The following is a 12836-nucleotide window of genomic DNA, read 5'->3' as shown; positions in this document are numbered from 1 at the left end:
GATCACTGCCTTCAGGAAAGCATATTTTGGCATCTTGAGGCATCAGCTTGGAAGAATTCCTTGGGAGACAGCCCTGGAGAGAAGGGTCGGGGAGGTGATTGATTTTTAAGAATCACCTTTTCCAAGCTCAAAAATCTCCACATACGGGAAATCAAGAAATGGCAGGAGGAGCTCCTGGCCAAGCTCAGACATAAAAAGGAAACACATATGAGGTACCAGCAGGGACAAGTGAACAAGAAACACTGTCTGAGCTGTTGGGATTGGGGTTAAGAAAGCCAGAGCCCACTTGGAGTTGAATCTGGCAAGATGTGTAAAGGGCAATGTGAAGGGTTTCTAGAGGTATAGCAGCAGCAGAAGACAAGGGAAAATGTGGGCCTAGTGCTGAGTGGGGCTGGCAGGAGATCCACTAGCAAAGGACAAGCAGGATCAGGAACATTTATGCAGACATTTATTTATATGCAAGTGTCAGCGACATAATGGTATGTGCCTGCAAGCAGCAGTATGTGCTGAAGAAGCTGCTGATGTCATTGTAAGGTCATTCTTGACCATATTTGAATAGTCACAGTGATTGGGGGAGGTTCCAAGGAGTGGAAGAAAGCAAATGTAAGTCCTTGCTTAAAAAGGTTAAAAAAGGGGAATCCAAGGAACTATAGATTGGTCAGACCGGCCTCACCTCAAACCCTGGGAGGCTGAGAGAGCAAATAATTCTGGAAAACATTTACATTAGGAACAAGAATGTGATTGCAAGTAGTCATCATGGATTAACAAAGAAGAAATTAGGCCTAGCCAAACTGGCAGCCTTCTACAAAGAGACGACTGCTTTGGTGGACATGGGGAGAGCACTGGATACTGTTGATCTTTATTTTAGCAAGACTTTCAACACTGTCTCCTGTAACATTCTCACTGATTAGGTACAAGCTAGATAACTGGACAGTGAAACTGAAAACTGGCTGAACTATCAGGCTCAAAGGGTTGTGATCAGTCCAGGAAGTACAGCTGGAGGCCCATCAAAGTCCAGCTGGAAGCCTGTTTCTAGTAATGTACACTAAGGCTTCATACTAGGTCCAATACTATTTAACATCCTGATTAATTATCTGAACAATAGGGAAGAGTGCTCCTGTGGCAAATTTACAGATAATCCAGACTTGGGAGTGGATGATATGCCACAGGATCATGCTGCCATTTAGAGGGACTTTCACAGACTGGAGAAAGAGGCTGACAGGAACCTCATGAAGTTCAACAAGAGAAAATGTGAAGTCCCACACCTGGAGAGGGATAACCCCATGCACCAGTACAGAACTGTGAGCTGAATGGCTGAAATGCAGTTGCAGATTAGGCTCTACAAAGTTGACTGGATTGAGCAATGCATATTTGCAGCAATGAAGACCAAAAGCCTTTTGGGTGGCATTAACAGGATTATACACCACCAACAGATCAAACAATGTGTTTATTCCTTCTATTTATTACTGATGATGCCACATCTGGAATGTTGGGTCCATCCCTGAGCTCTCCAGTACAACAAAGCAATGGGCATACTGGAGCAAGTCTAGCAAATTGCTACAAAGATGAATAAGGGATTATAGCCCTTGTCATATGAGGAGAGGCTGAGAGACCCAAAATTGTTTAGCTTGGAGGAGAGATGGCTTTTTCCTGCTATCACCTCTGGGCAGCTGGGGGAAATGCATCCAGACCTGTTTTCTACAAGTTTCATCAAGCAGATACCATGCAAATGAGGTGATGCTCTTGAAGCAATTTAAATGAACAGAGCCATACTTTCTTTCCTGGTGATGGATCTATTATCTAAGTCTAGTTTATAAAACTGATTTTTGGCAGGGTTTCTTTAGTTATCACATCAGCAACTGTGGAATGATGAAATATCTGTATGAACATTTAGATTTCAGTTCATCTGCTGATTCTATACAAAGATTTGTGGATTCCACTCCTGGCTGAATTCAATAAATACAAACTAAAATCTTTGCTTTCTTTTTGAATCTGTCCTTAGAGATTTTACATTGTCAGCCACTCCATGGCCCATTTCATGGTGATCCCTATATTTTCATGTACACTCTTGTATAATCCTTACATACTCTACTGCCTCATCACGAGGCCTCTACAGAAAGTGATGGATTCAGGTTTGAACAATTTCAAAATCAGAAGGAAGGTAGATTTAGGAGTTACTGCACAGAGGAATGATTTAGCTACTGGGATTTTATGTAAAAGTTGATGCCTATTGTTGCGGTGGCAAAGTCCACTTTACACCTCTCATGTTGCTTTGAAAGTGGTCTCTCCCTAAACCACTGTGCTAGAAAGTTCTCCCTTTACTGAGTTTCCAGTGGTCACTGACTGTTTCCCCCCTCCCATCCCTTCTCCTATTGGCTCCTGCTATGTCACTCACCTTGCCTCTGCCCCCTAGCCCTCAGACCATTAGGTTCTGATGCTCTGCCTGCCTCTGGGACCCTTTGGGTTAAAACCATGTGTGCTGTTCATTCTTGGTTCTTTGTCCCTGCTTCCTTCAAGTGTGTTGGTTTCATTAAATGCCTTAGAATCACATACAGAGACCCCCTCTCACTTCTTCGTCTCTGGTTCACGCTTCGACTGTGTGTGTGAGCGGCTGTTCGCGACTACCTGCGAAAGTGAGATCCTACTCACGCGTAGGTGCTGGCAGAGTGCTGCCTAAGCATCTCCACGAGGGACCGTGGAATCAACGCGGCATCGATTCACCAAAGCCCTCTTTTCATAGCCTGTACTGAAGCTATCACCCCTAAATATGTCTGCTCACTGTGGGTGTATGGGCAGCCTCAGCTTTTCCAATGAACTATACCCCTGGGAAGACTTTGACTCAGGGCCACTTAATCTGTATATCTCAAATGGCCTGAAGTAACATATAGTTGGCCATGTACTAAGGTGATACACAGGTGTTTGAGCCTGTTTAAAAGAGGTCTGGACAGAAGATAGAGTGCCTACAATATTTCAGATACCTCACTGAGTTAAATGAGTGTCCATGGATTGGTTTTTGCAAGTGTAAAACAGTCCAAGTTTGTTTTGTGCTATCTTGTATCTTCCCTTAAGGGCTCTGTAAAATTAACAAATTAAGGCTTAGAACTTTACTTTGGTGTATGTGAGAAATATTACATATACATTACTGATTAAGAGAATCTGTGAAACTGTGAAACTGCTCATTTTTACAGACATCAGTAACTGGCACAATGAGGTCCACTGAGCACCCTCACTCTGATCCATGGGCCACTGACCATTGTTCCACTGTCAGTTTTACATCTAAGTTTTTTACATCTAAGTTTTTGATGTAAAACTGACGGTGGAATAGTACAGTTTACTTCTCTATGGTTGTACATTGTTCTTTTACTTCAAAGGGGAATTGTATTCAAGCATTACAATATATTCAAAATCAGAAATGGTATTTGTTTCAAGGTTAGAAATTAAGTATCTATCATTTCTTACTTTACATTTGCTTCTTTTTCTGCATTAGGTCTGAGAAGTTGTTGAAAAGTTTCTTGCAGCCTGAAATGACAGAGCCCTGTAAAAAGGACACCTCTATTTGACACTCAAGGAATATTGCTTAATAGATATTAATCTGAAGAAATACATTGCACGGTAAAGTTTTTGACAGACTGCCAACCTTCTGAACACCCAGAGAGCATTTAATTCTTGTCTGATCAGAAGCACCTAATGCACATGCTACAATGGAAACTGTAAGACAAATGCAAAGTTTTGGCATCTGTGTTACCTGTATGTATCCTGTAGCATCCAGTGTGGTGTTTGCCACTCTTCTAGTTTCTTGCTGCTCATCTCTGAACATAAGAGCTCCTCCACTTGTTTCTAATTCACCTTTCCTTTCTATCTGGAATGCTCCTACAGAACTTTGTACTGAAAAGTTTGGAGTGCAGCTGGACATGAATATTTTTTCTCTAATTGGAAGTACACTAAAGACATCCATTGGGCAAAACATCACTCTCTTCTATGCAGACAGGCTTGGCTACTACCCTTACATAAGTGAAGTCACAGGAGAGATAGTCAATGGAGGACTCCCTCAACTCTCGGTGCTGGAGAATCACTTAAAAAAAGCCAAAGAGGACATCCAGTTCTACATTCCTTCAGACGAACAGCTTGGATTGGCTGTCATTGACTGGGAACACTGGAGACCTCTGTGGATAAGGAACTGGGGATCAAAAGATATTTATAGACAGGAATCCATTGAGCTAGTACTGCAGAGAGACCTCAGTCTATCAGAAGCCGAAGCCAGAACTATAGCTAAAATGGAATTTGAATCTGCAGCAAAATCATTTATGTTGGAAACTTTGAAGCTGGGCATAGAAATGAAACCAAATCGTCTGTGGGGATATTACCTTTTTCCAGACTGTTATAACTATGATTACAAACAAAAGCCACAAAATTATACAGGAATCTGTTTAGATATTGAAATAGAAAGAAATAATGAGCTTAACTGGTTGTGGGAGAAAAGCACAGCACTTTATCCATCCATCTATCTAGAGACAGCCTTAAAATCTTCCAGAAATGCCCGACTCTTTGTTCGCAACAGAGTTCAAGAAGCCATTAGAACTTCCTATGTCTCGAACGCTAGTAATCCCCTTCCAGTTTTTGTATATACACGTCCAGTATTCACAGATGTCCATGAGGAATATCTCTCTGAGGTGAGTGAAGCTAGACCATAAATAGTTCAAATTTATATGGCAAGAAATTACCAGTTGACACTTTTTTAGCAAATTATACTAACTTGTACCAGAAAAAAGTGTGCAATTCTGTATAAAAAATTAATCCATCAAAGAAATTTGACCAAACAGAGCACTAAGAGCTGTATTTTCAAACCCTTCTCACTATATTTATCAAATAGTGTTTTATTCTCTGAGTTCTCATATGTAACAAAATCTTACAAAGCTAGAAAACATAACATAGCACAGTTAGTTAGAGGAAAGAAATATGAGTAAAGTCTTCCAAAGGGAACTAGTAATGCTGGGCTCCCCTAATGCCTGCTTTTTAGGTTATAAAAAAAAAATACAATAAAACGGAGTCTTTCTTTCCTTAAAAAGTGTTTAAAGCTAGTGAAAAAATTCTGGCCTTAGTTGTACTCAAGCAGCTTTTAAAATGGTATTTCAGCATGTCATGGGTTAGTTAAAGTTAGGCTCTGATTAAAATCTAATCATCTTATTGCAGTTCTGGCTATACTTTTCCCTTCACATTTTTATAGACACCCACCCTATCAGAGATACAACCAATTTGGGGAATCTCTTCTTGGTGTTCCAGCCTATAAGAAAGGGGAAGTTAGAGGCTGTGGTCCTGGTGATGGCATTGTATCTGGTGCTCTCCCATATTCTGGATAGAGCATTAGCAAGTGTTGTCCCTGGCTCTGTGGATACTTTCAGGGAGCAAGGGGTGCTGTAAGAGGCCCTGCTGGGATACTAATTAAAAATTTAAATCCTATAATCTTTACATTAATTCTTTTTTTGTGTTGTGCCCTAAAATAAGTTGCTTTTTCATTGTTTTTTTCATTATCATAGTCCTCTCCCATCCCAGATAGGCCTTAACATTTTGCTAGGACTGGGCTAATAGCTGTCCCTAAAAGGAGAACTGAACAGAAACAAATTTCCCAGAGAAACCTGTAAAAGACCAGAGACATTCTCTGAAAAAGAGAGATTCTTATTGTTAAAAGCTCTTTCTGTTGCTACTTTTCTGTTTTAGCACTTTCTAGTAGAAGAAATTAAGTTAAAAAAAAAAAAAACAAACAAAAAGCTGTGCTTTCCAGCATCTTTATCCCACAGCATTACTGAAACCAGTTGCTACCAACTCTGAGCAGCCAGGAGGCAATGCAGCAAAATAAGTCTTAACATGGTTGGAGAAGTGTATGTCATATGCCTAACCACTGGCTTGGTTTTACAGCCTTGTTTTTCTAACCCAATGACATACATAAATTGGATATTGTTGGCAACATTTGCTGGGATCACCTGTACAATCCAATCCCAGGATCAAATTGTGCAATTGAGAGCAAGCATTTGTATCATGTATTATTGCTTGCTGTTTTCAAAGTAGTTATTTTGACTATGTCATTTACTATATGCATTTTATCATTTGCCCTTATGTTATAGGTTACTTACATTAGTATGATTCTTTGCACCTTTTCCCTCAGGATGACTTGGTAAATACCATTGGAGAATCTGCTGCACTGGGTGCTTCTGGAATTGTGATCTGGGGTGATATGAATTTAACACAAAATAAGGTATGCCAGATCAATTATTTTACGACATTTTTAAGGAGAAATAAAGTTCAAAGCATGTAAAGCATTATGATCACTTATATAGTATCTTCTACTTTTAAAATGATGAGTCCATATTGCCAGCAGTACTTTTTAGTCAAAACCCAACCACACTTGAGGCTTATGAAGGTCATCATTGACTACACAGAACAAGAGATCAGTCTTTCAAAGGATCAGCACTGTTGGCTCTGGGTAACAGGACAAGCTACTATGATAACCGTATGCAAATTGGCACTTGTTTAACTAATATAAGAATTCCTATATCTTCATTTCATTCCAGTCATGAAGTAAAAACAAATTTACTTGGGCTCGCCCAGAACAATTTTTAAAAGACCATTCTGCTTTTTGAAATGGTGCACTTGGCAATAATATTTCAAGCACTAGGAGGAGTCAGTCTGTTAAAGTTCAGCCCTAGCCTGTTCTGTGTGTTGTAAGTACTACTTTGATTAATTTCATTGTATGAAACACCTGAGTCAGAAGAAAAAAAATCTAGTTTGTTTTAGGAAGGGGAAATACACAGTTTGAGAAAACAGTTACAAGGATGTTCTCATAATTCTTTCCAGGTAGTTCATTTATAACCAGGCAAGTTAGATATAACAAACCATTGTATGGGAAGACTCGTGTGAAGTCTTCTGAGTGCAAAGAACTGAAACACTTCATCACTGCCAGACCTCCTGTCACAGAAAGCATGGCCAAATACACCTCCACAGCTCTGTAACGTTGTTATTCTCCAAAGCATCCCACTTTGACTTTTTTGTATGTACCTCCCTTTGATAAAGGGTATGTTGCACCTGGAACTTTTCTGCCCATTATCTCAATATCAGAACATACATGAGCAGCAACTTTTATTGTCTGAATTTTGAGATTCCTGTGAGAAAAAAAGAACTCTCCACAGCCCAGTCAGACTATGTATTTGTGCACTAATTGCACCTGATATTTACAGCTTTCACAGTCACTAGCCTTTCAGCAATGAAATATTACTGTAAGCCTTACTTCTGCATCAATCAAAATTTCTTGGAAGTATTTTTATATAACCTAAAAAACCCCCAAAAACCTACATATATCTCAGATTCACCAAAGTGATCTCCATGGGTATAAATATTAGGTGTATCTACATGTGGTATTGGGCAAATGCCCATAATGTCAAAAACAAAGAGAGTTCCCAAACCATTCTGTGCCAAGAATGCACAGAGTATATGCAAATTTCATGATCAGTTAGAATAATCAACTATGTTAGCATACCTTCAATTTGACCATCTGACCACAATTCTTTTCATTCAAAAATGCCATGAAAGCTCCCTACCCTGTAGCCAAGCTATTCAGGTCAGGGGAAAGCTGAAAAGTCTCACAGAGATTACTTGTTAGAAAAAGTATTTGTTTAGGCTGAAGAAGTGAGGTTTTTTTCCAAGATCCATTCAAACTATTTAAGACTTAAAAAGGAACTTCAATCCTTCATAAAACTTCTTTAAATGCATCTGATTCAAAAAGCTACATGAAATACAGAGATAAAATGAAAGCTTAAAGACAACTGCTTTCTGATTTAAGTGCTTTTTGTAACACCTCCAGCAACTACACCACATAAATTTGCTGTGATCCTTGAATTTTACAGCTTCTCTGATAAACTTGCTTCCAACAAGTTATAGCTATTATCAAATCCTCAGGGAATATTTATAAATATACACTGTGGTACTGTTACTAGAATGACAGTATTTTAATGGTTTCCATACTAAACTGTGTAGGTATAATGTTCTTTTCACAGAACACCTGTAGAACTCTGGACAACTACCTTAGAAGGACTTTGACTCCATACCTCATCAACGTCACAATGGCAGCCAGAATATGTAGCCAAGTGCTATGCCAAGACTCTGGTGCTTGTGTACGGAAAAAACGGAATTCCAGTGACTATCTTCACTTGAACCCCGAGAATATTGCAATTCAAATGACAAAGGATGGAAAATACACTTTACAAGGGCAACCATCATATCAGGATCTGCAAACATTTGTAGAAAAATTTGATTGCTATTGCTATGCAGGGCACAGCTGTGAACCTAGAGCTGATATAAATGACATCCATTACCTCCATTCTTGCATTTCAGAAGATATTTGCATTCAGATATCCTCAAATTCACTTTCTTATATAGAAGCCTATGCAGAAAAGATCCTGCCTAACAGATCTGCATTTTCATTTACCTCTGAGAGTAAGGTGACATTATCTACACATCCTGAAATAGAAGATTTCCAATCTACCTCTGGAAATAATATACTTAATATAACAACTGCAGAATATAACACTGTTACAGCTGCCAGTAGCTATGATTTAAAAGAAAATTATACTCGTACTTCCAGTAGTTCTTCATCTTATAAGATAAGGATATTTGATCTGTTTCACTTAATTCTGCTTTTGAGAACCTTAATATGATTGACCTATGAAAATGAGAGTATTCTTTTCCCTGACTATATTTGAAATTCTAAAGGTTTTATTTACAAAACAAACAAACAAAATAATTCCTGAAAGGCTTATGGTCTTAATCTGTTATCAGGTAACCTTTTCTAATCCATAGTTGCCACTTCAGCTTGAATGTATTTCTTCAGTTTAGTTCTATAAAACTACTATTTGTGCCAAAAATATATTGCTCTATATATACTGACGATACCATATGAGATGATAATCTAGAATAAGAAACATTTTTTAGAGTTTACATTTTTAACCACTATATTTGGAAAAAAGTAATTGTTGACAATGCTGTTTTGTGTACTTCAAGCTAAGACAGTTAAATGTATAAAATAAGTTGTCAGGTTTGATGCTCTATGCAAGAATTAATTTCATTCCATATGAATGGAATTATTTCTTAAAAATATTTGTCTTAACTTTAGATCTGTGGGACTTTGCAGCATAAAATTTATCTGATTAATGTAATGTTCCTCCACTTTTCACCAAAACCTTTAGTTTTTCTTTTAATTAAATATATTTGTAACTCTTCAAAAGGTTCTAATTTTAGTGTAAACATTGACTTTGAATATTACAGCTTCATTATTCAAAATTTGAGCTGTAGCAGTTTATCCTTTCTTCTCACAAACCTTCTCCCTTATTGCAGATGTCCCTTTCTGGGTTTCCAGTTGTTTTGTCTTGCCAATACTCACAACTCCTCTGCTCTGCCTGTGCATTCCTTGCCAGCACTGGTCGCCAGTCCTAGTTTCTCCATCCAGCCATTCCTAGGGACTGGATAGGGCTGTAACCATTTGGAAAAAAGTCCGTGCATGGGACTTTGTGCCTTATTATTTCCTGAGGAGTCTCTTTGGTGGAAACCAGTTTGCTCCTTAGGAAAAGCCAGCAGTGGAGGCAGAAAGATAAGCGTCACCAGGGACCTGAGCCTCCCTTTATTCACTTCCTATTGTCCTCAATCTCAGGACCACCTTTTTGATTCAGTTTGCTGACAGAACTCAAAGTATTTGCTTAATACTATTCCATTGCCAAAAGCAGTGTTACAGTAGCAGAGATACCTCAGAAGAAAACTACTCCCAGTATCATATCAGGAGTCTAGTTATGATTAACATATAGTCAGTTTAAGCATTTAAAAGCAATTAACTTCAGTTTATTTGATAAAATAACCTTTTCAAATTATTATGTCAGATGCTTAATAGACAGTTGGCCTTTTGATGGGTGAAGAGTGGCTGCTGGCATGGATCATTAAAAATCTCCCTAGAGCTAGGCATGATCTGCATAAATAATTCACCACCTCCCACAGATACAGCCTGCCTCACTAATGAAAATAACCAGAATTTCAACATAGTGGCCATTTACTTATAAAAAGTTCATTCCTTAATCTAGCAGAAAACACATATTATATCCATTTTCTTTGAATTTTCAGGTTGTTGGTCATAACAGAGATGCAGAAAAATAGATGAAGCCTTTAGACTTAACATGGAGAAATAATGTTTTATGGCTTTTGGACAGCAAGTTACAAAGAGGAAGTGACAATTTTCTCATCCCAGTTACAGTGATAAGTCCACGAGTCAAAGCTATTTCTGCCATTAATGTTCCAAGTGGAATCATGAATAAAAAATATATATTTAGCAGATTGTTCAGCACAAAAGAATCCATCTGGTTTTGATCACCTGTGTAAAAACATGCTTTTTTCACTGCAGCTTTGATACTGGTTATTTCATCTTGGGTAAAGAAAAGGCATGTGCCTGTGCCTGAACTCCCTTCGCACTGCATTTGTGGTAACTATCAAAGGGTTTCTGAAAACTGGAAACATCACTGGTAATGCCTTAGCAAAACTTGTATGACTTACATGAAATTCTATTTTTTTTTTCCACAATGCTTTAATATGGCTAAGCTGAAAGATGCTGGATCTGTAGCACTTTGTGGTAAGACAGCTTGCAAGTTCACAAAATCTACAAGTCTTGCCATGAATACTTTTGACTATCAGCCAGGTAATAGCAAGCAGAACATTTGTGATGGCTCAAGCAGAAAATCACCAAAAAAGGAGGAATGAGAAGTTAAAATCACAGAAGAGTTGAAACAGAGCACCCAGGACCTCCCAATGGATGCAGAGGAAGTGAACTGCAGAAGTGAAAGAGTGAAGCAGCAGGGAATGTGGACAGACCAGTCTCTTCCCAATCAGTATTTTTATCTTTCTGGTACTTAATATGGACAGCCTTTTCCCAAGGCTCACTGTAAAGATAAAGGAACACGCTAACTGATATGTTAGACCTGTTCATCTGATCCCATCTCTTTTTCTCTTGAGACCAGCCAGGACCAGAAAAGTAAAAGAAAGATGAGAGGAAAGCAGTCTATTGCAATAAACTGTGCCTTCCTAAGCTGCATGTGTAAGTTGCTATCTACCTTGTGCTCTGATGCACAATGCTTTGCCAACCATCTTTCAAATGTTCATTCAAGATTATGTCACCTACATGTATCTGCAATTCATGCTTTAAATCCTACAGACCTCAGGATTTAAGTCTATGTGTTAAATTACAGTATTTTCCAAATATATTATTTTTCTCTGTATTATATTTGTCTTACCTATATTCTATGATAAACAGTCACCGTGGAGTCAATGCGTCTCCATGGAGAAAAAGGAAAAAAGAAGGAAAGGGGTGCTATGCCTTGCATTGCTGGTGACTATCTTACACTCAAAGCCAAACTTATGTTCTTCTAAATTGGAGAGGGCCAGGCTGGCCCCCACCTAGTGTGGCCGAAATTCACCTGAAGCCGCTGCCTGGCAGAGATTAGGTGACCAACAGTGAGAGGCGAATTCCAGCTGCAAGGCCCGGGTGAGATTAACTCTCAGTGCTGTAAGATTCTCCAGAACAGATGAAGCCTGCAGACATCAATCCTCTCCCAAGTCAAAGGAAAGGGAAAAGTGAAAACACGTGAAGAAGACACCATAAAGACACCACTGACACAAAGTCAGTGAAGAAGGAAGAGCTGAAATCCCAAGAGAGGAGAAAGAGGAGATGCTTCAAACCTAGAAGCTGAAATTCTGTTGTAAAGCTATGGTGATGAACTATGATACGTCAGAGTACCTGTTGTAATTTCATGAAAGCATGGGGGGGTGGAGCGTTCAAACCACAGCCATGAGCAAAAGTACCTGTGCTGAAATAAGCAAATGTTGAAGTAGCTGTGATCTGGTGAGAAGCTTGAACAGAGAGAGATGAAAGTGATGGAGACCTTTGCTCCCAGGGAAGAAGAAGACCTCTGTTCCTAGAGATGAAGATGATCCCAGAGATAGGTGAAGAGAACCTTTTGCTTCTGAACAGCTCATCCTTAAAATGGTATCCCATTAGCTCAAGATTGAACCCTCAAAAGCAGTTGTGGGGAAAGCTGTAAGTCAAGGGAAGGGACTCTCACATGTGAACAGAGAACCAACCTGGGCGGCTGTCTCGCTGTGACATTGAAGCCATGAGAGAACTGTTTCTTGTGGAGATGTCTCCATAGCATGAGCAAGAAAGACTCCTCTCCCTAAGTGAACTGAGAGAGAGATTATTATAGAGGTGGTAAACTGACTGAAAAAATCTCAAGGGTTGTCTTTTTACATTGTCAGTGGGAGAAGGGAGAAAGGTGGGGGGAAGAGAAGTGTTCTGAAGGTTTAGTTTGACTCTTACTTATTTTTTTCTCCTTTTAGTTCTGTTAATAAACTTCCTTATTTTCTTTTAAGTTTTGTGTCTGTCTTGCTTTCTCCTAATTCTTATCTCATAGAAGAAAAATAAGTAAGTAATGGATATTTCGAACCAAAATCACGACACAGAGGAACAGTTCACTTTGATTGCCATTCATTATTTTGAATTTCTCCTTTCTACAGAGAACTCAGGCGGGCAATATTTAGGGACAGGGAAATGCTAAAGCAGGATTGATGAAAGGGTCTGTTTAAGTGAAAGGTGTTTAATACCCTCCTTCAATGTTTTGATATTTTGCTAAAATTTTAATTGAAATTCTGCTTCTCTATCTGAATAATCTGGATCTAGTTTATTGTGTTGCTTATTCTGGGACACACAAAGATATTGGTACTTCAAAGAGAGATGGAAAGTAGCACTTAAAGAATAT

The 12836-nt window shown here is 38.8% G+C and overlaps 1 protein-coding gene across 5 annotated transcripts in view; it reads left to right on the top strand.

The window, feature by feature from the left end:
- Positions 1–12390, top strand: part of LOC138099155 (hyaluronidase PH-20-like) — a 37375-nt gene extending 24985 nt beyond the window's left edge. For all 5 annotated transcript variants that reach the window (XM_068996259.1, XM_068996268.1, XM_068996249.1 and 2 more), the window contains 3 exons: positions 3488–4670; positions 6161–6250; positions 8046–12390. In XM_068996259.1, coding sequence (XP_068852360.1) covers positions 3702–4670; positions 6161–6250; positions 8046–8705 — 1719 coding nt within the window. In that variant the 5' untranslated portion in view covers positions 3488–3701 and the 3' untranslated portion in view covers positions 8706–12390. The remainder of the gene's footprint in view (positions 1–3487; positions 4671–6160; positions 6251–8045) is intronic.
- The last annotated feature ends 446 nt before the right edge of the window (positions 12391–12836 follow it).

The sequence above is a fragment of the Aphelocoma coerulescens genome, chromosome 1A, assembly GCF_041296385.1.
Source record: "Aphelocoma coerulescens isolate FSJ_1873_10779 chromosome 1A, UR_Acoe_1.0, whole genome shotgun sequence".
In the NCBI taxonomy this organism is placed as follows: Eukaryota; Metazoa; Chordata; class Aves; order Passeriformes; family Corvidae; genus Aphelocoma; species Aphelocoma coerulescens.
Note: the sequence above shows the minus strand (reverse complement) of the source record. Positions and strands in the feature narration are given on the sequence as shown.